At 42.4% G+C, this 27,153-nt stretch overlaps 1 protein-coding gene across 1 annotated transcript; it reads left to right on the top strand.

Annotated features, from left to right (window-relative positions):
• Positions 1-13,095: 13,095 nt before the first annotated feature.
• Positions 13,096-26,821, top strand: LOC124274884 (annulin-like). Its single transcript, XM_046710254.1, has 8 exons — positions 13,096-13,231; positions 14,235-14,492; positions 16,594-16,863; positions 20,257-20,375; positions 20,753-20,866; positions 21,032-21,206; positions 24,350-24,401; positions 26,671-26,821. The coding sequence occupies exons 1-8, from the start codon at positions 13,096-13,098 to the stop codon at positions 26,819-26,821; spliced, it is 1,275 nt and encodes a 424-aa protein (XP_046566210.1).
• Positions 26,822-27,153: the final 332 nt, after the last annotated feature.

The following is a 27,153-nucleotide window of genomic DNA, read 5'->3' as shown; positions in this document are numbered from 1 at the left end:
TGATGTTATATGTACCACGTATAATGTACCCGTGATGTTCCCTTTACTACGTGGCATGACCCCGTCATGTTATCTGTACCACGTGTAATGTACCCGTCATGTTCCCTTTACTACTTGTCATGCCTCTGTGATGTTATCTGTACCACGTGTAATGTACCCGTCATGTTCCCTTTACTACATGTCATGCATCCGTGATGTTATCTGTACCACGTGTAATGTACCCGTCATGTTCCCTTTACTACATGTCATGCCTCCGTGATGTTATCTGAGCCACGTATAATGTACCCGTCATGTTCCCTTTACTACTTGTCATGCCTCCGTGATGTTATCTGTGCCACGTGTAATGTACCCGTCACGTTCCCTTTACTGCGTGGCATGTCTCCGTGATGTTATCTGTACCACGTATAATGCACCCGTCATGTTCCCTTTACTACGTGGCATGTCTCCGTGATGTTATCTGTACTACTTGTCATGTGAGCGTGGTGATATCTGTACTTCGTGTCATGCCCCTCTAATGACAGTTGTACAATGTGTCATGTCCCTGTGATGATATATGTACTACTTGTCATGTCAGCGTGGTGATATCTGTACTTCGTGTCATGCCCCTGTAAAGATATTTGTACAATGTGTCATGTCCCTGTGATGACATCTGTAGCATGTGTCATGTCCCTGTGATGACATCTAAACCATGTGTCATGTCCCTGTGATGATATCTGTACTACGTCCCATGTCCCTGTGATGATATCTGTACAATGTGTCATGTCCCTGTGATGATATCTGTACCATGTGTCATGTCCCTGTGATGATATCTGTATCACGTTCCATATCCCTGTGATGATATCTGTACTACGCCCCATGTCTCTGTGATGATATCTGTACTACGTCCCATGTCCCTCTGATGATATCTGTACCATGTATCATGTCCCTGTGATTATATCTGTACCATGTGTCATGTCCCTGTGATGATATATGTACTACGTCCCATGTCCCTGTGATGATATCTGTACCATGTGTCATGTCCATGTGATGATATCTGTACCATGTGTCATGTCCCTGTCATTATATCTGTACCATGTGTCATGTCCCTGTTATTATATCTGTACAACTACTACTACTGCTACTACTACTAATAATAATATTTTGTAAAGCGCCAAATATCCACCTTACAGATGCTCCTTGGCGCTACGTGTCATGTCCCTTTGATGATATATGTACTACGCCCCATGTCCCTGTGATGATATCTGTACCACGTGTCATGTCCCTGTGATGATATCTGTACTACGTCCCATGTCCCTGTGATGATATCTGTACCATTTGTCATGTCCCTGTGATGATATCTGTACCACGTGTCATGTCCCTGTAATGATATCTGTACCATGTGTCATGTCCTGTGATGTTATCAGTACTACGCCCCATGTCCCTGTGATGATATCTGTACTACGTCCGATGTTCCTGTGATGATATCTGTACCATGTGTCATGGCCCCTGTGATGATATCTGTACCACGTGTCATGTCCCTGTAATGACATCTGTACCACGTGTCATGTCCCTGTGATGATATCTGTACCACGTGTCATGTCCCTGTGATGATATCTGTACTACGCCCCATGTCCCTGTGATGATATCTGCATCACGTTCATGTGTAACAAGTGTGGCTTATAATTCTGATATGTTTTTCTCAAGAGAGCAGTCATTATTTTATCATTATTTTATTCCAGTAAAGTGCACTTCTTTTTATTGTTTAGTATTTTATCAAAACAAATTAGATTATTGCAATTCAGTGACAATTTTGTCTAATGTGCAAATGCCAGATAAATTATTTTCTTTACGTTTCCTTCAGAAAATACCATTTCAGCATAAGTAAGTTGTGAGGTTTTGGTATCCCGGATGGTTGATGATAATGCACTAATTTTTGCACTTTTGGTAATAATCCAAATATCTTCCAGTTTAAGTTCAACATGATGACGGACAATGATACAATAATGCCCAAAGTATGTACATATATGTTTCATAGCCTTAAAAAAAAGACCAACTACGATTCATTCAATGTAACTATTGTAAATATTATGTATGAATTATGTATTGAAATGTACATGCATATGGGCCAACGGCCTAAAACATGAATGAACACACTTGACTTGACTTGACACTAAGTTTATGTTCATAAAATATCATATTATAAATTGAAAAACTCATGGTGACACATTAATCTTCGCTAATAGGGCCCCGTGGCAGTATACTACAAATGATAAGTTACTATATTGAATTTGGACTTCATGCTCAAGGCCATAATGAAATGAATCCATGAGCATTAATCATCCAATAACCCGCTTTGAAGAGTATGAAAACACATGGTGTATATGCTTTGAAAACCAAAATAACTCGGATGAAAATGGTAATTGTAACACATTTTACTCTGATTTCAACAAAAACAAATATTAAAACATGGTAACACCTTACTGCAATCTCAGAAGAATATACACAAAACGTGAACATCAACAATGTTGAAAAGTATGGTCCCCATGACTACCCCACAAATCTGATCGTGGCAGTTTTTAAACAATGGTTGTTCTGATTGTATGAACCACCACAGGCGACAACACCAGTATCATGTGTAGCCATCCCTCGGACTTTCAATATGTGCCAGTCTCCTCCTCAAACTGCCAATCAAGCATTGTATTATTAACATCTGAGGAATGTTTCGACGGAATTGTTCAGGACGGCACGACGCGGCCTCGCGTTGTCATCAATGAATACCTGGCGATTGGGAACGTTAACAAAATGTGGCCACTTGGCCGTATCCAGTACTTCCTGTCGAAAACGTTGTCCTTTGTGTTTCCCAGGTTTTGTTATGAGATCCGACTTACTGCCAAACGAAACACAACCCAAACCATCACTGATAGGTCCAGCTGCATCATCTCCTGATGATACGACGTCTCTATGCGTGCCGTGGGTAACGTGTAATAGAAAGCCACCTTCGTGAGACCAATGAACCCAACGTCATTTCCTCAAGTTGCAGTTCTTGGAGTTTGCACCACACCAGACGTTTCTGTCTGTTCCTGTCTGTGAGGAAGGGGCGTCTGATTGGGCGACGTACCCTCAGACTTCGCAGCCTCCTTCTGATGGTAATGATGGAGAATCCGAGAGACCCCCACTCCCCATCACAGGTCTCAGTGATGTCTTGCCAGACGAATTTACACCCGTTCATCATGGTCATTGGTGCTCCTCAGTCTGCCAGAACTTGGACGACACTTAACTTTCTCCGGTGGCCATGTCATTACTCGAAGGCTACAAGATTCCTCTTAAGGTGACTAATAGCCATGTGGTTAATGTAGAAGTTAGCTCCAATGTTGGCACAGGGCATCCCTGCATCATGCAAGCCAATAAGATGTCATCATTTTCTGAACGTCTGCGTCTTGCCTTGTCCAGAAAGGTTACATTTTAGTACTGCCGTCATTTCAGGAAATTGTAGCGCACATACTGCATTTTTATACTCCACTTTGCTCGCGGCCATCGTATCATGTGAAAATGCATTCTCTTCCCACAGAGGTTACTCCTGTCATATCTTCCTACGTAACCTCTGTTCTAATACGGCCCTTTCATGGTGTGAGCGTTCAAGACCCGTGATTGGAGGCAATCAGATTTAGTTGTGCAATCAGCGACGTTGTTTCAAAAGTGATCATTTGCAAGGCCTCGGTAATTTCCGTATACTTCGAGAAAACTAAACTTCTTCCCCTGCGCGATGTGCAAACGTTTTATCTAGACAGAACTCAGTCATGTTATGGCGGATCAGTGGCGTCTCCATCGCCCTCGTTGACAACAGACAAGCTAGCCATTAAACGTCTTGTGTGTAACATCAACACAAGTCCCCGGCAGATGGGGGATATTTGTGGCCCCACATTTGCTTGTGTTAGTCAAGTTGAATCTAAGTCGATGTAACACGTGTTCTGATTGGATAGAAAGAAGGGAGATAATTCGTGTTGCGATCTTTTGCCGCTAGGGGATTTTACGAGAACCGGGAAATATGGCCGTATTAGAACAGAGGTTCGTAGGAAGATATGACAAGTAACCTCTGTGGGAAGAGAATGGTGAAAATGGGGCCTATAGTAAAAGAGAAGCCGGAGACCTTCACAAAGGAAAGTCTGTGGACAGAACAAAGCTGAGTAATAGCATGTGTCTTTTACGCATTGTTTTAACTTTGATTGATTACAAAAAAAGCCTTGAAAGGGGTAAAGAAGAGCTGGAAACAATGAAGAGTGACGTAGAACTCTTATCAGAGTGTACATTAGGATTCAGTTACGTGGGAGATTTAGATGGTTCTGATCAGCATGAAAAGCAGACACCATCCTATCAGAAACTGGATGCTTTCGCACTGGCACAAAACGTGGCCTGTTGATGGCATATATAGACGCATATGTTAGAGCAATATCAGAAGAGTCAACTGTCACTTTAATTATTGACAGGGCTGTAACTGTTCAAAGGTTGAAACCTGGTACTGTCAAAATATTTGATAAATATGTCTTCAAGTGTCCCTTGTTGTCAATATTCACATCATACATCACGTTGCTCATGCTGCAAAATATGGCCATGGAAAGATTATGTTACAAACAGTAGCTGCAGATGTTGTAGTGCCTGCAGTTAGAAAAAGGCCATCCCACCAACGCACGCAGCTCTTGTACAATATGTAAAAACAGCTTACCGGGCAGGACTTCTTCAACAACCTTAACTCTGGATACAGCAGGTAAGTGGCAAGTGAGTGAGTGAGTTTTGTTTTACGCCGCACTCAGCAAAATTCCAGCTATGTGGCGGCGGTCTGTAAATAATCGAATCTGGACCAGACAATCCAGGGATCAACAGCATGAACATCGACCTCCGCATTTGGGAACCAAAGACATATGTCAACCCAGTCAGCAAGCCTGACCACCCGATCCCGTTAGTCGCCTCTTACGACAAGCATGGGTTGCTGAAGATTAATTCTAACCCGGACCTTCACGGGTATAGGTAAGTGGTAAGTATACTCTTTGAAACATTGGGTGATATATCGGCTAAAAGCAAACACTAATAACTTTGTGACGCAAGATGAATGGTCTACAGTGAGTTATCGACCTTCTTGAAAACCATTTAAATTAGAAATGACACCACATGCTCGTGTATGGGGCTACTGCATAGTGCTCGTGCATCCCGTACGTTGTGCTTAGGGGTGGTGATAAAGAGAAATGGTGGTGCGTTCATAAGATGTCTGTCTTTGAAATGCTTGTTAACGCTTATACTTCCTATCCAAATTGTAAGTTCAGGTTCCCCTATTTCTTTAAGGTATATGTTCCCTAATGGACGACACTTCACCACGCATCAACGTCAGGGTCAGGAGGTGGTCTCTTGTGGCCGCAGAAAGGGGTGTAACAACATATGAAAGTGCAAACAGTCCTCACTTAAATACACTGGACACTCCACCAGCATATGTGGGTAATTATTATTTTGGTTAAAATTTCCCTGTGATGCAGTGATGGCCTTTCCAAAGCTAAACCAGTAGCGAGAAAAGGCAAAGTTGTATTTACCTTGGCAAACGCCCGTGAAGATGCGAGTTTGAATTGGTCTTCTGGAATTCATGCTTGTGGTAAGAGACAACTAATCAGAATCAGGTAGTCATCCTCGCTGACATTCTTCAGGCATTCCACAGCAATACACATCCTCTTACAGCAAATGCAGCACGTTACTTATAGTGTAACATTCTACTGTAGGCTTGCCATGGGTATATGTGTGAAGTAGTAGTGAGGCTTGCGCTTGGTAGCAGCAAGTGTTTTGTGGAGCTCACACAAAAGCACTAAAAACAACAAGTTTCTTGTATACACTTTTTACAAGACTATGCCTGATGTTTCATTTGTGCTTCAGGAAGACAACTCTGAGATAATATGCCAAATTGTCTATCTCACAATGTTGATTTTGTTGACATTTGTTCTCTGTTTCTGTAATGATTTTGAAATTTCTAGTATATCACCATTCAAGCCCAAAGCTGTGTTACTCAACACCCAAGCTGGACCTTTTAACATTTCAATGACTGTCAATCAGCTGACCTATACCCAGGATTTCTTGCTTTCAATTGACAATAGAACTTAGGGGTGTTCATCTCAAACTTCAAATCTGAACAGAAGAATTAATCCTGATGTACATCGTCTCATAAAACACCTTGGAATTTCCTCTTCTCGATTCAAACGCAGAGGTCGTCGGGCTGGGAGAAAGATCCCAAAGCGTGGAAAAACTGTAAGTGTACAACTGAAACAAATGAAACATTGCAAGGTCGTATCGAAATTGCCAAAATCTCACAAGTCCACCCTAGACAGTTTCAAAGCAAACTAATAGTATCTTTGGTGAATGTTCAATCGTCTAGAAACAAGACTTTAGACATTGCAGACTTAGTTCTTGACAAGCATCTAGATATCCTGTTTCTCACAGACACGTGGTTGAAACAACATGGAGATGAAAGTAAACTTGTTGAACTGAAACCCCAAGGGTATGACATTGTTCAAGTCGTAGTGGTGGTGGAATAGCTGCCATCTATAGAAGTAACATGTGTATTGAATTTTTTAAACCCCTCAATGAGTTCATATCTTTTGAATCATTGAATCTAAAAATCAGTGATGGAAACAGATGTGTCCATGCTATATGTCTTTATCGACCTCCGCCTTCGAAAACAAATAAACTGTTAGCCTCAGACTTCCACAAGGATTTCTCAATTCTTCTGGGAACGTTGACACGATCTAACACAGTACTACTAGGTGACTTTAACATTCACTTCGAAATCGGAAAGCTGTCTGACTCAAAGAGAGTGAGAAGCTTATTGAAAGTTCACAGCTTTAATCAGATCATACAAGAACCCATTCACAGATCAGGACACACCCTTGACTGGGTGGTTTATTCCTGAAGATAACTCATTGATTGAGCAGGCCACTGTTGAAGATATATCGCCTATCTTACCATTTCGTCATCACAATGGTTTGGAATATGAACCGACCAGCTGTTCATCGCAGGACAATACTGTGCAGAAACCTGAAATCAATTAACACAGAAAATTTCAGAGATGATCTCAGACAAACAGATCTACTATGCAGGACCCTCGAGGATGTAAATGAGCTGGCGGAATCATACGTATCCACTCTAAGGACTCTCCTGGACAAGCACGCCCCCCTGACTAGGCGGGAAATCACAGTGAGACCAGACTTCTCATGGTATGATGACAGTGTCAGAGATGCCACGCGGAAGAAGAGAGCAGCAGAGCGGAAGTAGCGAAAGACTCGCCTTGAGATTCATCGGCAACTGTTCACTGATGCTCGTAATTCTTGTTCCAAAGCCCTTCGTAATGTAAAATCACACTTCTGTGTCACAAAACTCTCTACTATAGTAAACAACCCATCATTTTGTCACAAGCTTATGAAGGAGTTACTTGGTCAGATAAATGAACCTAAGTTACCATCGGGCAAGAGTGACACAGACCTAGCAAAATCATTCTCTGACTACTTTCTTGGCAAGGTACACAAAATCAGAGCCAACATTGACAAGGATGTGAATGGCATGCCGTCTACAAGCACCTCAGCTTCAGAGACATCTTGTTACCCCTTAACATGTTTAGCTTCCTTCACACAGAAGGAGATCCTGGACATCATCAATGACATCATGTACACTTGATCCAGTTCCAACTAGGATTCTTGTGAATTACCTGGATATTTTATTACCTGTCATCACTATGCTTGTCAACATCAGTTTTAAAACAGGCATCTTCCCTGACGTCTTCACAGCTGCAGTCATCCGACCTTCACTCAAAAAGCCCAGTCTGGACTGTAATGCTTTAAACAACTACAGGTCAGTGTCCAACTTGTCGTTCTTATCCAAAATTTTGGAACGAGCCGTAGACATTAGACTCAGGGCATTTCTCTCATCAAATGATCTCCTAGGGAAATATCAGTCAGCCTATCGCCCCATGCATAGCACGGAAACAGCCCTCGTAAGGATTGTAAATGACCTAAACCTGAGGTGCTCTGTCGACTCTGGCAATGTTTCATCGCTGATCTTACTTGATCTATCAGCTGCGTTTGACACTGTGAATCATGACAAACTCATCACTCGACTCCATGACCAGTTCCACATTGCCGAGACACAGCTGTCATGGATCACATCCTGTCTTAACAACAAGCAGTCATCATAAATGATGAAGTCTCTGACAGTGTCAGTTTGGACTGTGGAGTCCCTCAAGGGTCAGTCCTTGGCCCTGTGTTGTTTGTGTTATACACAAACAGTCTTGGGCACATCATAGATCAACACGGATTGAATCACCATACCTATGCTGATGACACACAATTGATGGACAGTTTCAAAACCCAACATCTATTGACTTCCCTTACCCGTACAACCCTCTGCACTCAACATGTAAAAGCATGGATGTCAAACAATGATTTAAAGCTGAATGGCGAAGCCATACTCATTGGCACAAAACAGCGTCTTCACAAACTGGATTGCAATGAAATAACTGTTGTTGACTCTAACATTAAGGTTTCCGCTAGTGTGAAGAGCCTTGGTGTATTTATTGACTCCTGCCTCACTATGGATGCACATGTGGACTACCTATGCAAAACTTGCTACTTCCACTTACGGGCCATTGGGCACATTCGCTATCTCCTAACAACTGATGCTACCAGAACTCTGATTCAGGCCTTAATCAAGTCTAGACTAGATTATTGTAACAGTCTCCGCTATGGCATCAACCACGAGCTCCTTACACGCCTTCACAAAATCCAAAATACTGCAGCAAGAATTGTCACCAGGACGTCCAAACGGTCACACATCACCCCAGTTCTGAAAGACCTTCACTGGTTGCCCGTAGAGGCAAGGATCCATTTCAAAACATTATGTCTTGCTTATAGATGTCAGCATGACCTAGCTCCAGCATATCTCAGTGAACTAATCTTAGATCACATGGCCCCAAGAAACCTCCGGTCAGACCACCAACATCTCCTGTTTGTTCCAAGAACTAAACTGAAACTCTTGGGTGAAAAGGCTTTCAGTGCATCAGCCCCAATACTTTGGAACACTCTCCCTCCTGTCATAAAGAATTCGCTAACTATTGTCTCTTTCAAGTCCCAGTTAAAAACCCACCTCTTTGCTAAATATTACTCTGAGTGATCTCTTCCAGTCCTCTTGAGACGTTTTTTACTGTTTGTACAGTATATCAGCGTCGTAGATCGATACACATGCTGTCGATCACTTGATTGTCTTGTCCAGAGTCGATTATTTACAGACCGCTTTCATATAGGAAACAGGAATGTTGCCGGGTGCGGCGTTAATAACAACCAAAGAAAACCTGCGCGTGCGCAAAATGAAACTATTTTAGTGCCTCCATATTTGAAAATGTTCACGATGCATCAGTCACTGAATGTGCAAAGTTTTACGCTTTTATCAAAAAATGCAAAATTCATCTGTTTAGCCGCTCTACCATAAGTGGTTGGGGACCTATTCTTGTCTGATCCCTAATTGTGGTGATCGCTGGAATGGTATATGAGATGGAATATTGCTAAAAGCGGCGTAACACTAAACTCAACCACTCACTGCATTTGGGATATACATTTACCTAATTGTGGTTGGTGAGGTGTCACTTCGTAGTAAACTACGGCGAACTGCTCGTTGTTACCCAGCCTTGTGCTCGGATTAAAACAAGGACTGGTCTGTACGAAGTGAATGTACTGTCTGAGAGACGTACATGTGATCGACTGTGACGTGATAATTCACTGGTTTCGTGTTACAGCGAGTTGGGTTTTACGTCGTTTTTAGCAATATTCCAGCAGTATCACGGCGGGGGACACCAGAAATGTCTTCACACATTGTACCCATGTGGGGAATCAAACCCGGGCCTTCGGCGTGACGAGCGAACGCTTTAACCACCAGGCTACCCCACCGCCCCGGTTTAGTGTTGCAAATCCGGCATGAACTACTGACTGGAACGGCGTCAGACACTTAGCCTAAATCCACCACCAACGACGATGATAAGTACCGAAAACTCCAGTTTAAGGTAAAAGACAAATACATGCTGTCGGTTTAAAAGAAATAAAATTTACAGATGCTATAAATCCGAAGCACAAATAGCTGACTTGATTACACATCTCTTTGTGTACTGCTGTATTTCACAGCCAAACCCCCCAAATACGTAATTTTAACCCTCCAGTGCTGTTGATGATTACTATATTATTATAGGATACTTATATAGCGCACATATCCAGGCAACTAGCTTGCTCAAGGCGTTGATATTTTTTTCCCCCGATCATTGGATGTCAACCTCAATGGCACATCGTATTATCAATCTCAACTCCCTGGCGAGTATACAACTCTTACAGCCACTAGGCGCACCGAGTTATTGTGGCTTTCTCATCCTAACGAGGTACCCATTCACAGCTGGGTGAACTGGGACACATAGTCACAGTGTTTTGTACAAGTTCACTGCACGTTGCTGTACCCGCAACTAGGTGTTTGGACGTATTTATGTGGCCACCATCTGGTCATGTACCAACGGATTCGTGGATTCTTTTAAGTGCACAGGGTTGTGACAACACTGAAAGAGTCTGCACACAAGGTTGACTCCAAGGTTTTCACACCCGGTCACAGGTGGGCTCGATCCCGACACCTCCACCTCGCTGGATCACTAGCCTGGCGCCTTAGCCAGCTCGCCCACCACGCCAACCGATGCTAAACTATGAAAGTTACAGTCGTCTCAGCACGACAATGGCTTCCTGGCGCGGGCGTTGTTAGACTCTTCTTTCGGAAAGTAGTACTTCAGTTGTGTCATGGGGTTTCAATCGCGATGCCATATTCGGAATTGTCATTATGCAATCGATCGTTGCCTTGGTGATGTCATACCCAAACACATAATCTGGGCTAATCTACATTGTAAACTTGTATTTTGGATTTGTTGTGTCCATGTAAACATGAGTTGGGTTTAAACACAAGAATCCGGATTCCGCATCTTGGCCTAAAGTCATCAAACCAGAACGTCCTCATAATATAACATGTTTATAACTTAAATTCAAACATGTTTAAAAATTTCAAAACGTTTAAAGCTTAAACATTTAGAATTTGTACACGTTTAAATGTTTAGAATTTTAACATAGATCTGGTGCACGCCATCAAGCCATCAGTCGGATAGAGATAGAATGTATAATATGTATTCAAATTCTATGTGCAAATCCAGTTTCATGGGGATTTGCATAAAATTATATACTACCAGGAAAAAGGCATGATATAATTAAAAAATGTACAAATGAGAAGATCTATGTTATCAATGACTAGGAAAATTGACATGTGCTAAGACAACATTATCCACAGCGCAAGCATAAGCGTGAATGGCCAGTAACAATGCACACTGGTAACAGCGCCAGTTGACCATCTGTCGATGGATGCTAGGCACTTTAGAAATCAAGATCATCAAAAATGGACATTCAGTCTGTTGTTCTGGCCTTAAGGCTGGAAACTGCCAAGGGAAGTATAGCCAAATAGTGCGATAGACAAGTATATGTATACGATTTAGTTAGAGAACTCTTATTCACCAGCTACATCCCCATCACACATACACTCACTCACACACACAAGTTATGAAGTTGTTGGATGCTGCTGCAACCATTAAACACCTATCCTGTCACTGTGAAGGGCCACAACTGCTTTGAGCTTAAATAACTAGGTCATTGCCAATAGTCAGGTGGCTAAGGGTAAATATCGTATCTTGTCGGATTAACGCATGAACCTTCGCAAAGTGCTGGCGAATATTATGATAAAACATATTTTTGGGGATGTGCCCAATTTTGGGACCTATTTTCCGAAAAATCCAACATTGAGTCCAAGATGGCCGCCAAAAATCAAAGATTTCCATTTCTAATACTATGTGACTTTTCCCCTCTGGATTAAAGCAGATAACACGGGATAATTATTCATAACAAGTTTGGCGCTTTCAGAAGTTGATGCATTTGCTCACAAGAACGCTGCATCTGGTGTTTTCGACATGTCACCAAGACAACAACGTCCACAAAAGGGAATACGGTGTAGATGATGTGTATATAGCTTAACTAGATGCTGATTCGAAGATGCACGATCAGTTATTTACAGAATGTTGATAGACAACTAAACATCGACATCTAGCCTGCAATCCCTAGCCTGATGTGTTTAGTTTGTGGATGTGGATACTGGTGACTGCCTGGCATTTCATACCCTGATGTTAGGCGTTAGACTGCGTTAAACCAAGCTTACGCTCTCACTCAGAGTTTAATTTGGAGTTAATACATCCTGACAGTTACACGGATGACATTACCATCGGTCCGTACTTACTTACTTATCCCAATTACGTGCTTCGGCGTGTAGGGCAGCAACAAAGGATCGCCACTCTTGTCTGTTCTGGGCTGAGTCTGGGTTTGAATATTGATCTTCAGTAACCCATGCTTGTCGAAAGAGGCGACTAACGGGATCGGTTGGTCAGACTCGCTGACTTGGTTGACACATGTCATCGGTTTCCAATTGCGCAGGTCGATGCTCTTGTTGTTGATCACTGGATTGTCTGGTCCAGGCTCGATTATTTACAGACCGCGTCATATAGCTGGTATACTGCTGGAGTGCGGCGTAAAACTAAACTGAGAAGACCGCCTCCGTGGTGTAGTGGTTAGTGCGTCCGCCCGGAGAGCGGAAGGTCTCGGGTTCGATCCCCAGCAGCGTCATACCAAAAGACGTTATATCATAGTACTTGTTGGTCCCTGGCTGGCGCTCGGCATTAATCGGTACAACAAGGACTGGTCGGCTCGGAGTCAGTATAATGTGTCTGAGTGGGTGTTCATGTTTAACTGCAACATGGTATCTCAGTGGACTAGCACTATAAAACCAGCTTAAGTCTGGGCTAGTACAAGCAGCCGCACATACACACGCATGCACGTCGTCATATGAGCGAAATATTCTTAAGTGCGACGGTTAAACCCCCTCATCTCACCTCACCTCACCTCACCTCACCTTCCTGAGAATATGTACTGAAGAAGTTATACTCCCAAATAAAGCAGCACAGTTGACCTGTTTGTCAGCAGGATGGCGCATTACAGATCCAGTCGTCCATGGTACTCCAACAGACGAACGAGGCCCACGGTGGAGGAACGCGACAGTCTCTTCCGGGAACGGTTGAGAGAACCCAGGAGGGAGAGAGAACACATTGTCACCGGCAATGGTGGGTCAGGTCAAAATAGCTGTTGAGAAATTCTGCAACGGCATTTAGAAGTTGGTGTAATGATACAAGATAAATATCATGGATAACAACTTCTTTATTTGTTTCTACTTGAAGATAGGGCAAGAACTACCCCAGAAACGTCGTGAGTAATCAAGAAATTGTTATCCATAACATTTGTCTTGTAATAGCTGTTGAGAAGTTTATGTTTTAAATACAAGTGCTTTTCTTCATACTGAACTGGCCATGCCTTCACATACCCTGACGCTACAAGTTAAAATCAATTTCATTTGTAAATACCACCAAAACGACACAGGTAGAATTGTGTGAAGATACCAGTTTGAATTGATTTTCCGTAACCCAATTCAGCTTGTCATAAGAGGGTATTAACGAGGTCGGGTGGTCAGGCTCGCTGACTTGGTTGACGCATGTCATCGGTTCCTAATTGCCTAGATAGATACTCGTGCTGCAGATCACTGGATTGTCTGGTCCAGACTCGATTACTTACAGACCGCGTCATATAGCTGGAATACTGCTGAGTGCGGCGTTATGGCAGGTATATGTAGAGTGTGGTGTCATCAGATTTTATGGTCTCAATTTAGACACAACATTGTCAACCCTTTGACAAAAACATGAGGGTCAATTTTGTGTACGAGTTGTCATAGTCGGACCATTTAGTATTTAGGGTCGTGGTGTAGTATGGCCTGGTATAGAATGGATTTCATTTTCTGACATATTTGCCATACGGAATATCCTGTATGATGAAAAGTAGACTGTAAACATATTCTGTCGCTAATGAAATACCTCACACATCAAACACGACCTCCACACCCCTCGCTGAATTATTAAATGACTATTTCCAGTGTGAATATTTGTATCCTGTTCAAACCCATCTTAATAAGGGAAGCCATGGGAAAGTCACACAATAGCAATTATATCTTTTCTCCAATTCTGTTTCAAATGAAGGCCGAAATAATGATTTTACCATTTAGTGTTTCTGAAACAGACAGCGACGAAAACGAAAATGAACAACCGGAAGTGCCAGAAACTGATCTGTCAACGAAACTGCACGTGACCAACCTTGACCTTAACATATCGGAGAACACCAAGCAGCACCACACTGACATGTATGAGTGCACAGAGGTCAGGGGTCATAAGGAATCAGAGTTGGTGGTCAGAAGAGGTCAGCCCTTCCTCCTCACCATCACCTTCGACAGACCTTACGACATCGACAAGAACGACATCACGCTCATGTTGAGCTTAGGTAAGTATACTTCACACCAATCGACACTTACAAATATATGTACACGTCTAGCCTTTAGTTTAATGTATGTCAGTATGTTGTGCAGAGTCCTCCACCCTGACGCTGTGAGGATCCGCTTGATATGCTCGTTCCTGTTAAGATCCTTGAAATATTAGCATATCCCGAGCTGTACAGCTCTGCGGTTTATACATCATGACTAGTCCGTGCTAGTTAGGCTCGAATAGCTCATTCAGCATGGTTTCACAAAGAAGGGTGCACCACCGTTCCCCAACGAATATGAGCAGAACATAACTCCAGATTCAAAGACAGGTGAACAGTTAGTATTTTGTAAAGTCACCATGGGCAGCAATGCAGGCTTCAATACGGCGGGGCATACTACTGATCAAAGAAGTTAAGTCGTGGTCCATGCTGTCCCAATATCGGACCACCTCTTCTTTCATTTCAGCAATATTTGTCAGATTGTTCTTATTGACACTTTCCTTCATAAGTCCTCAAACATTTTCTGTTGGATTTAGGTCAGGGCTATAGCTTGGCCAATCTAATAATGTCATATTTTGGGTCCGAAACCAGGCCTGTGATATGCTTTGAACGATGTTTTGGGTCGTTGTCCTGCTGGAAAATCAAAAAAGAACACGTCAGATGGAAGTAAATGCCCCTCGAGAATATCAATGTACCGCTCACTGTTCATATTCCCTTCAAAACACACAGAGGGCGTTGCCCCTAACACAGATATGCCACCCCACACGTTAAATTTCGGACTGTACTTTGGGCGCTTAGGTACAGAATTGTTTGGTCCAGAATTTCAGTGTATTAGAAACAGCCACACAGAACTTTCATCTGAGAAAATCACATTGTCCCAGTCAAAATTTCTATGCTGTAAGCACCAGTTCAACCTTCGCTCCTTTTGTTCAGGTTTCATGATTGGTGATGGAATTCCTCGACTTTTCTGCCAACCCATTGCATGCAGCTCAGTTCTAATTGTCTCCTTACAGACAGCCACAGTTCCTCTATCAATCATATCCAGCCTTAAGTTTTCTAAACTCCTTCGTTTGTTTTTAGAAACAAGAATACCAAGCCGCCTCCTGTCACCGACCGTCAATTTTCTGGGCCTACCTGCGCCTCCCTGGTGCTCAATGCCATATCCATTTGCAATATTTTTTCAAAACACGATAAACAGTGGACAAAGGGATGCCTGTTCTACCTGAAATCACTTTAGCTGATCTGATGTCCTTGTTATAATACTCTAAAATCAACTTCCTCTTCTCTAAATCATCCATACTGAGGATCACTGAAAATGTCGTCTGCTAGCAAGTAAACAAAGGGGGATAACTCTTCACAAACTAATGAAAAAGGATTAACGGAGTTGTCTCTCCTGAATGAAACCAAGCACTTGATACCTGGTCAAGGTTGTTTATACTAGAAATGCAATTAAACATATTCCTAAAATTCTCAATGATTTCTTGTCATACTATACTGTATATAAACACGAACATCGACAGAACACGTCCCTGGGTGCGAATAGCATTAAAATTACGTAATATATCTCGAAATACAATAGAACATATACAGGAATGTTTCCCACATGCGTATATTTATAAATGTACATGTATATCAAATGCGATGACATTTGTTTCCTGTATACCACCTTACGGGGATCGACTCTGAATCCGGGTACCAAATGGGATATGGCAACTGCAGTACAAGACCTGTTCAAGTGCATATTTGCCCAAAGCATACTGACCAATGTCGAGTTTAGAGAAGCTTATAATGTGGATGTTTGCATATCCCACAGGATGACAGTCCCATGTGGTATATAGCTGGTATAAATGTTTGAAGATCTAGGTTAGAACTGACCTTAGCAACCCCTGCTTGGTCAACCTTGTTGACTTGGTTGACGCATCTCATCGTTCCCGAATTGCGTAGATCGATGCTCATGCTGTTGAACATTGGATTGTTTGATCCAGACTCGATTATTTACATACCGCCACCATATACTATATTATTTCTGATTGCGGCATTAGAAGTATACCAACCAACCGTTTCAGTGGGGCGGAGTATTGCTACCGATGGTATCAGGTTCTCTATCACGTTAATGTTGCAGCGTCTCACGAGAACAACAGCACCGTCAAAGAGACCATCAAGGTCGGAGAGGGTAGGGACACGTCTTATAAGCCACGGAGATGGGGCGCCATCATCGCCAAAAAGGGAGGTAACTCTCTCACAGTAGAAGTGTTCTCCCCTGCTTCTACCCCTGTCGGTGTTTGGGATTTGATTGTCAGGACCACCGTGGACGTCGAGAACGGCAAAGACCTCATCTGGCAGTACAACCACAACGAAGATATCAACATCATCTTTAATCCTTGGTGTAAAGGTGAGACACAATATTCAGACAAGGAGTGTTTTAAACCACACGCTGATACTGGTAAATACGAATCTTCAATCCTTGGTGTAAAGGTGAATAAACTTACATTGATAATTACAATCAGTTAACGCAAACACTTGTGGGGATTTCATAGATTTTCTCTGTTTTCTGTAACGTGTTAGTGAGTATGGTTTTACGCCGCTTCTTTTAGCAATATTCCAGCAATTTCACAGAGGGGGACACCAAAGATGGCTTTCACACATTCTATCCAAGTTGGGAATCGAACCCGAGACGCTTTAACCATTAGGCTACTCCACCGCCCCCTATAACGTGTGTTTTTGCCAGCAACATACCCGTGTTCCTGGGTTGACCAAAGTTGTTATCGACAGAGACCTGCTCTACGTTGGTCTTTCCATCCTAACAGGTATTAGTATAAGTCGGATACTGTTGAAGGCGGCGTTAAACCCATCTCACTCACTCACTCACAGTTACAATTTTAGTTATTTTTACTAAAAACTTCATGCTTTCGATGTTCTTTACGTTACATACTTGTTGTTTAAAACCTTTGACGCCGACACAACTAGACAGTTTGCTTTATATTATTTTATCAGTGCATATGTAGTTCCCATACTGGTTTAGTATGTATCTTTTAGGCGTCTAAAATAGGCTAACAAGGCATAAATGTCAATAGATAAATATATCGATTTACCTGAATTACTTCCGGTGTTGAATATGTACCACTGTGACATCTACAATTACCACACTCTAATTGTGATAGTATCTGACCCCGACAAAAGGTCAATAGAGATGCAAGTATGTATCAACCTGGGTGGGGAGAAAATATTCTTACACACCCGTGGGTTCTCAAACATACATGTGAGAAAACCGATATTAAACGTAACTATGGGGTCTAATTCGATACACGTGATTGGCTACTCCATGGTGACGATCTTTGGTCAGATCATGACGGACTATTTACCTGATCGATGATTACAAAATATAAAATTTGAATCTATTCTACCCTCAAATGGTGCGACTTTATGGTGTGTAAAAACAGATTACTGTACTCGTGTCTGTCAGGTACCATTTGTCGTGAGATACATATTTGCCTGGCAGTGATCTCTATCTCTTACTGTAGTGGACCCGTGCATCTTGAATGCTGACGAAATGATATGAACCATTCTTCAATATCATACAGTTATTTTTATCAGAAGTATTTTAGGCTCAAAACCTTTTGATAGCCCCTCGTATCATGTCTTACCTACTATCGGTGTATAATGGCACACATTTAGTAGCCATAATTCGACTTCCGACAAAGATCGGTGCAGGAGAGATCTGCTGTAATCCGAAATCCACTGATTGTGAAAACTAAAATAATGTTTTTACATGATGTCATATGTTAAGGGTTCAATTTCAAACATACCGCTGATGCATGTCAATCAATGGATTGCCTGATCCAGAATTCGGTATTTACAGACCGACCACAAATAGTTGGACTATTGCCGAGTGAGTTATTACAGCGACAAGACAATAAAATACAGTCCTTCCAGCCAGAGCATATATTGTGACTTCGAGTGTAATATTTGGAATGATAAGGCTCAACATACATGAAATTATTTCTTTCCTGTGCTGAACCCTGCCGAACTAGTTAGTAAATGTTTAAAGCACTAGTTCGGTATCTCAAAGGATTAGTGTTCGTGGGATATGAAGACTCATACTATATTACAGGTTGTTCACTGGTCGCTCGGGTGACATGGGTTGATGTACCCTCTATTTGTGAACAAACATCGAGGGTACATTAACCCATGGGCCCCGAAGGACCAGTGAACAACGTATTAACTTACCGAACACCTTAATGTTAATTTTGAACTGTTTGAAGCACGTGTATCGGATCATAATAAAGAGTACCACATATAGGCAATTAGCCAATACCAGATTTTCAGATGACATTGAATCTACCAGACGACGAGAAAAACAAATTTAGAGTTCATTCGTGACTAACTCGTGTCATTCCGGGACAAGCTTGGAATTTACGGAAAGGGGCGAGTGGTGACGAATGATTCTCTTATCTCCCTTCCTTCGATTTGCATGGGAACAGGTCAAAAGGGCCAAAGGACAAAAGGGCCAAAATTGAAAAAGTCAAAAGGGCCAAAGGATTAAGTCAAAGGGCCAACGGAAAGTCAAAAGGGCCATAGACTTAAGTCAAAAGGGCCAAACTTTTAGAAAATAGTAAGATTAAAGGAAATTCTTTACATGTTGCAGTAGTTCTAAAGCTAAACGTCCTAAACATATCAGAGTGTCTCAGAGCGGTAAGGTGTTTAATTAAAACCATACAACTGTTTGTGTAATGATTACAAGTAGTCAGTAATCTAAACAAGATTAACAGCAGTGGTTAAGTGTTTATGTTATGAGTATAGTCAACCATACAACTGTTTCTGTAATGATTACACGAGGTTTAAACAGAGTCATGGGTGTCAGACACTAGTCAGACACTAGTCAGACAACTCAGCAAAGAAGGACCAGGAAGAACTGTTTGAGGCATGGCAAATGTATACCTAGGATGACTTTCCTTTGGCCCTTTGTCCTTTGGCCCTTTTGACTAACTGAGCCCCGATGCTGCATCATACGTGACTCAATAATTCGAGATAGAGACTTACTAACACGAAGTACCAAATAAATTCCCACAGTTCGGCATTCCCAGCGGGTAAAGAGCATAGATAGAGAATACTACACTCGGGTCTCATTACATACAGAAAATGTTACTCGCTTGTAACATAGCTGAGGATACATAGAAATAATAGAGGAGCTCTCGGCCAATCACAAAGCGGTATTTATGTGTGAGTAATGACGTCAGATAAATAATCGTACGTAGCTTTCTCTTTAGCCACTCACACTGCCTTGTTAATGGCACAGTGGCGACAGGCATCGTTCGAGATGCAATAACGTGATGTGATACAAAGACCGTATGGAATTAATGTCAAGCCAAATGTCAATTGAATTAATCGTACGAGATTAGTATGCAACTACCCATACACGCTGACCACGTGGGTAATAAAAATGTTACTCGCTTGTAAGCTTAATTAGAGAGAGCTCTCGGTCTTAAATGGTAAACGACGATGCGCCTTGAAGCTAGTTTCATGGTCTATCAAAGAACAGCCAAATGAGATTTACTGCCCATGCTTACATCGTTCACGGGTCCCAATCAAGAGAGTGATGGTATCTCTCATACAATGACGTTAAAAACCCTCCTGCTAATTGATGTGTGGAACGGGACTGGTTTAGCTTACAAACCTTAAAAAGAAACTGCGCCAGCGCCGAATAATTTATATTCCATTCAAGTAGGTGAGATTCTGCTACGGCGTAAAGTAACAACTACTCACTAATTTTTACCTCTGCTTACAGAGGATGTCGCATACCTCTCTGACCAGAAGTGGATCGCGGAAGCGGTGGAGAATGACACGGGAGTGGTGTACACTGGGACATTCGATAAGATGGCAGGCAGTAGCTGGTACTACGGCCAGGTCGGAGCAGTCCTTACTTAATTATTATTGCATTATTTATTGATATAAACCGTGTTTCACTGTGAATAGTTTTGGTAACTTTGCTGCATTAGGTTTAAAATAAATTAAACTATCATCATGAGAAGAAACATTTCATTTGAACATCGTCGTCGTCGTTGCCGTAGTCATTTTTCCTTTTATTATTACTTTTGTAGTTGTTGTTATCATCATTATCTTCATCATCATCGTCGTCGTCGTCATCATCATCATCATCATCATCACCATCATCATCATCATCATCAACATCATCAACGTCGGCGTCGGCGTTTTCAGTTTCCTTTTATTATTACTTTTATAGTTATTGTCATCATCATTATTTTTGTCGACCACTTATTTAGTTTGAGGACGGCATCCTGGACGCCGCTCTACACCTCGTCAGGAAGGGCTTCGACTTCAAGATGACCCGCGCTATGGGGAATGCGACCAAGGTGGCCAGGATTCTGTCAAAGATCGTAAGCCCATGCTCCGGTTGAGCAACCAAAATCTGTCTGTTCACACGCCGTTTACATAATGCTGATTGCAGCGAAAATTTAAAATAATGTTCATACAGTCACTTATCAGCCTTTCGTTTTGAAGACATTCGCCAGAAGGAACATACTAATTGTGGTCTTTGCCAGGTGAACGCCGACGACGACAACGGCGTTGTTACAGGCAACTGGAGCGACAGCTACGCCGGTGGCACCAGACCAACTTCATGGACGGGGAGTGTGAGGATCCTAAAGCAGTACATGTCCACCGGAAGACCGGTCAAGTACGGACAGTGCTGGGTCTTCGCAGGGGTCTTAACTACAGGTAGGGAGAACGATCTGTACTGTGATTTGACAAGGGAGCAAGGTTTTTAAGCAGTGGTTGGCACAAAGAGCATTGTTGTGTGTTTGTGTTTTGTCTGAAAGGTACAATCCTTCTTGTTGAACTTCAGAAGGGAGCAATGATTTACGTTGTTTAATTGTTTTGTGTGCGTGTGTACGTGCGTACGTGCGTGTGTGTTTTGTTTGCTTTTTGTCTACAAAGGAGCAATCCTGGCTGAATGTTAAGCTAATGATATTCCATGTGATATAGTCGTCCGGTAATCCAGGTATGGAGGGAGCCGAATCAGGACCAGACAAACCAATGGTTGATATAACGAAGCAACATCCGCCATACGCTCAGTCGAGTCTTCCAGACAGATCCATCCGGCAAACATTAGAGATACTAGGAATATGAATTGCTTTACTTGGGACGACAAATAAATAACGTTTGTTGTTTGATGCGCACTCAACAATATTCAGCTATATGGCGGCGGTCTGTATATGGAATCTGGACCAGATAATCCAGTGATCAACATCGCGGACATCGATCTGCACCCAGGTTGGGATGCAAATGGCACGATAACACTCAGCTGAGACTTCCAGGCCGGATCCTTAGAATGCTGGGGAACTATTGTGTACTTTAACTAGAGGCAAATAGATAACGACTGTTAGAATGTTAGAAAGAAAAATACTCCTATTCAGCTAAACATAAAGAGACTATATACACGGAGGTTTTGCTTACACGTCAACAATATTCCTTGCTCCTGATCTAGTTTATGTTTCCTAATAAAGGGATACATACCAGTAGCTTGGCCTCCTATGCGATGTCCTCATCATCATATAATTCTATTCCTTCATTCAGTCGTCATAAGAAACTGACACGGTATTTCTGAAGCATGAGAATGAACATTCCAATGTCTATTGGAGTGTTATATTTTCATATTTTAACTTCCACTGTTAAAGCCAGGGAGACAGTAGAGGTGGACATCTCCTTCACCAACCCGCTCCCATCAATGTATATGTATATATACTGTCTCATGTCCTGTGTTATATAGGGTCCTTCCACTGTTAAAGCCAGGAGACAGTAGACGTGGACATCTCCTTCACCAACCCGCTCCCATCAATATATATGTATATATACTGTCTCATGTCCTGTGTTATATAGGGTCCTTCCACTGTTAAAGCCGGGGAGACAGTAGAGGTGGACATCTCCTTCACCAACCCGCTCCCATCAATATATATGTATATATACTGTCTCATGTCCTGTGTTATATAGGGTCCTTCCACTGTTAAAGCCGGGGAGACAGTAGACGTGGACATCTCCTTCACCAACCCGCTCCCATCAATATATATGTTTATATACTGCCTCATGTCCTGTGTTATATAGGGTCCTTCCACTGTTAAAGCCGGGGAGACAGTAGAGGTGGACATCTCCTTCACCAACCCGCTCTCATCAATATATATGTATATATACTGTCTCATGTCCTGTGTTATATAGGTCCTTCCACTGTTAAAATAGGGAGACGGGTGGAGACAGTCTCCATCAATATATATGTATATACTGTCTCATGTGGACATCTCCTTCACTGTTAAAGAAAGGGGAGACAGTACATCTCCTTCTCTCTCATCAATATATATGTATATATTCTGCCTCATGTCCTGTGTTATATAGAGTCCTTCCACTGTTAAAAGCTGGGGAGACAGTAGAGGTGGGACTTCTCCTTCACCAACCCGCTCCCATCAATATATATGTATATATACTGTCTCATGTCCTGTGTTATATAGGGTCCTTCCACTGTTGTGGTGCCGGGGAGACAGTAGAGGTGGACTCCTTCAATCTCCTTCACCATATAGGTCCCCACTGTTAAAGCTGGGGAGACAGTAGACCATCTCCTTCATCAATATATATGTATATATACTGTCTCATGTCCTGTGTTATATCCTTCCAGCAGGTCCTTTCCACTGTCTAAAGCTCATGGGAGACAGTAGAGAGACAGTGGACATCTCCTTCACCAACCCACTCTCATCAATATATATGTATATATTCTGTCTCATGTCCTGTGTTATATAGGGTCCTTCCACTGTTAAAGCCGGGGAGACAGTAGAGGTGGACATCTCCTTCACCAACCTGCTCCCATCAATATATATGTTTATATACTGTCTCATGTCCTGTGTTATATAGGGTCCTTCCACTGTTAAAAGCCGGGGAGAGACAGTTTCAGCACCTAAGACAGTAGAGGTAGTGGACATCTCCTTCACCAACCTGCTCCCATCAATATATATATGTATATATTCTGTCTCATGTCCTGTGTTATATAGAGTCCTTCCACTGTTAAAGCTGGGGAGACAGTAGAGGTGGACATCTCCTTCACTCAACCTGCTCCCATCAATATATATGTATATATATACTGTCTCATGTCCTGTGTTATATAGGGTCCTTCCACTGTTAAAGCCTGGGAGACAGTAGAGGTGGACATCTCCTTCACCAACCCGCTCCCATCAATATATATGTTTATATACTGCCTCATGTCCTGTGTTATATAGAGTCCTTCCACTGTTAAAGCCGGGGAGACAGTAGAGGTGTTTATATACTGCCTCACCTGTATCCTTTCCTTCAGACAGTAGACATGGATACCCTCACCAACCCGCTCCCATCAATATATATGTTATATATACTGTCTCATGTCCTGTGTTATACAGGGTCCTTCCACTGTTAAAGCCGGGAGACAGTAGAGGTGGACTCTCTCCTTCACCAACCCGCTCCCCATCAATAATATATGTATATATGCACTGTCTCATGTCCTGTGTTATATAGGGTCCTTCCACTGTTAAAAGCCGGGGGAGACAGTAGAGGTGGACATCTCCTTCACCAACCCGCTCCCATCAATATATATGTTTATATACTGTCTCATGTCCTGTGTTATATAGGGTCCTTTCCACTGTTAAAGCCGGGGAGACAGTAGGGAGATCTCCTTCAGTCTCATCAATATGTGTATATATCTTCTGTCTCATGTCCTGTGTTATATAGGGTCCTTCCACTGTTACCTGGGAGACAGTAGAGGTGGATCTCTTCACCAACCTGCCCCAAATATATATGTATATATTCTGTCTCATGTCCTGTGTTATATAGTCCTTCCACTGTTAAAGCTAGGACGTGGACATCTCCTCCCAACCCGCTCTCATCACTGTCTCATGTCCTGTAAGTTATATAGCCTTCCACTGGGGAGACAGTAGAGGTGGATCTCTCTTCTTCACCAACCTGCTCCCATCAATATATATGTATATATTCTGATGGCCTGTGTTATATAGAGAGTCCTTCCACTGTTAAAGCTGGGAGACAGTAGACGTGAACCCTTCACCAACCCGCTCTCATCAATATATATGTATATATTCTGTCTCATGTCCTGTGTTATATAGGTCCTTCCACTGTTAAAGCCTGGGAGCCAGTAGGGGATCTCTTCCTTCACCAACCCGACAGTATACATCTGATGGTGGACATCGTGGGCTCCTTCACCAACCCGCTCCCATCAAATATATATATATATATATACTGTCTCATGTCCTGTGTTATATAGAGTCCTTCCACTGTTAAAGCCGGGGAGACAGTCCTCTCTTCCACTGTTAAAGCCTCGCCTCATGTCCTGTGTTAGACAGTTGGGAAGCTGGTGAGACATAGAGGTGGATTCTTCACCACCTCTCCCATCAATATATATACTTATATACTGCCTCATGTCCTGTGTTATATAGGTCCTTCCATGTTGCTGGGAGACAGTAGAGGTGTGACATCTCCTTCACCAACCCGCCCCATCAATATATATGTATATATACTGTCTCATGTCCTGTTTTATATATAGAGTATTCTCCTTCACGAACCTGCTCCCATCAATATATATGTTTATATATACTGTCTCATGTCTGTGTTATATAGGTTTTTCCACTATAGGGTCTCCTTCCACTGTTAATATATATGTAAGCTCATGGTGTTAGACAGTAGAGGTGGACATCTCCTTCACCAACCCAAGGCTCCCATCAATATATATGTATATATTCTGTCTCATGTCCTGTGTTATATAGGGTCCTTTTCCACTGTTAAAGCTAGGGAGATAGTAGAGGTGATATCTCCACCAACCTGCCTAAAGTATAGTATTCTGTCTCATGCCCTGGGTTATATAGAGTCCTTCCACTGTTAAAGCTGGGGAGACAGTAGAGGTGGACATCTCCTTCACCAACCCGCTCCCCATCAATATATATGTATCTTATACCGTCTCATGTCCTGTGTTATATAGGGTCCTTCCACTGTTAAAGCCGGGGAGACAGTAGAGGTGGACATCTCCTCACCAACCCGCTTCCCTGGGTCCTGATTACCAACTGCACCGTGGAGACTGAAGGCAACATGAGAATGGTGTATCCTGCTTCGACAACAAAATAGAGTAAGGTACATCTACATATTTCCAAACGTTGATAACTTTATAAATAACCTATTCCGTTCACTGAAAAATATTTTGTGTTTTTTTTCATATATTTATGAAGGTTTTCGCCCCTTCTCTCTCGGTGGTGGTGGTTGTGTAGATGATAAATGCATAACAATATGGATGACGTCAGAGAAAATTGGTTTTACAATTTGAAACAGTGTTGCTGGCTATTATGCTCTCGTGAAGAAATATTAAAAGCCAGTGTTTTACCCACCTCGCCACATTTCATTAATCTCATCATTTTCTACTTCATCCAACCTCATAGTCATCTCAATTAACCATCACCGCCGTGATATAGCTGAATATTGCTAAAAGCGGCGTAAAACTAAACTCTTCACTCTTTACACTCACTCACTACTCACTCACTCAACCATCACCTCACCAAGCCTCCCCACCAAACTTTAAACTCACTTGACGTCACCAAATCTCATTCCAGCAAGCCTCTACCATAACCTTCAACTCCCCAATGTCATCCAAATTCATATGAACTCACCAATCCCTCAGCTCACCAAATTCATTCTGGGCCCACTTGCACAGAACAACTTTAGTTACAATCGATCTTAGACTCCTCACAATCAACTTTACAATCACCGTAACGTTCCCTAATCCACTTCTGTAAAGCTGAGCTCAGCGCGATTGTAAGACGACATGGATTTAAGATCGAACCTCCTAATTGTAATTAGGCTACAATTGCTTTGTGCAGAGTGGATGGCGATTGTAGTAGCGAAGCCTAAGATCGCGTTCTTAAGGGTTTACAATAACTGTAGCGTTAAGATCGTTCTGTGCAAGTGGGTTCTGATCAAACCTTCCTGTATCTCGTCATTCACATACCAAAAACCATCACTATAAGTCGCCTCGTGTAACTCACCACGTCTCGCCCAGTCCGACCTTAATTCACCTCACCATATCTCATTTCACCAAATCTCACCTCACTTGACATCATCCAAATCTGTTCCCACCAAACCTCACCATGGTGACCATACGTGTGTCTTTCAGGAAGATTCGTCCTGGGGAGACCTGGAGTAAGATTATCAAGATGTCCCCCACCGTCTTTCCCAACAGCCAAAGGAAGAGGGAGGCCAGCTTTAGTCTGGAGTCAGACCAGCTCGGATCCATTGTAGGATCATACAGCGTAAAGGTCGCTTAGAACTGCACTGTCAACACGTGTCCTTACTACATAAACACATGCACACACGTGGTGTGAAATGTATTTATTTCTTTCAGACATTTTTGCATTTTTGCTCAATGTTACGTGTCCGATATTTATCGATTATCGATCGATATCTAAACAACTGTTATCGGTCTCTTTGCTCTACATCGATAGCCGGGGCGATTGGGGTAGCCTAGTGGTTAAAGCGTTGGCTCGTCACGCCGAAGACCCGGTTCGAATCCCATACATGGGTACCATTTGTGAAGCTCCATTTCTGGTGTCCCCCGCCGTGGTGTTGCTGGAATATTGCTAAAAGCGGCGTAAAACCA

The sequence above is a fragment of the Haliotis rubra genome, unplaced genomic scaffold (assembly GCF_003918875.1).
Source record: "Haliotis rubra isolate DU_JTF1 unplaced genomic scaffold, ASM391887v1 Scf1950, whole genome shotgun sequence".
Lineage (NCBI taxonomy): Eukaryota > Metazoa > Mollusca > Gastropoda > Lepetellida > Haliotidae > Haliotis > Haliotis rubra.
Note: the sequence above shows the minus strand (reverse complement) of the source record. Positions and strands in the feature narration are given on the sequence as shown.

What these genes read in the sequence shown, in the direction of transcription:
- LOC124274884 (XM_046710254.1), top strand. Translation starts at nt 13,096, where the DNA reads ATGGCGCATTACAGATCCAGTCGTCCATGGTACTCCAACAGACGAACG. An exon ending in CTTTAATCCTTGGTGTAAAG is followed by an intron (nt 16,864 to 20,256) that starts GTGAGACACAAT and finishes CTCTGCTTACAG; the next exon opens with AGGATGTCGCATACCTCTCT. An exon ending in TCATCACTGTCTCATGTCCT is followed by an intron (nt 24,402 to 26,670) that starts GTAAGTTATATA and finishes TGTGTCTTTCAG; the next exon opens with GAAGATTCGTCCTGGGGAGA.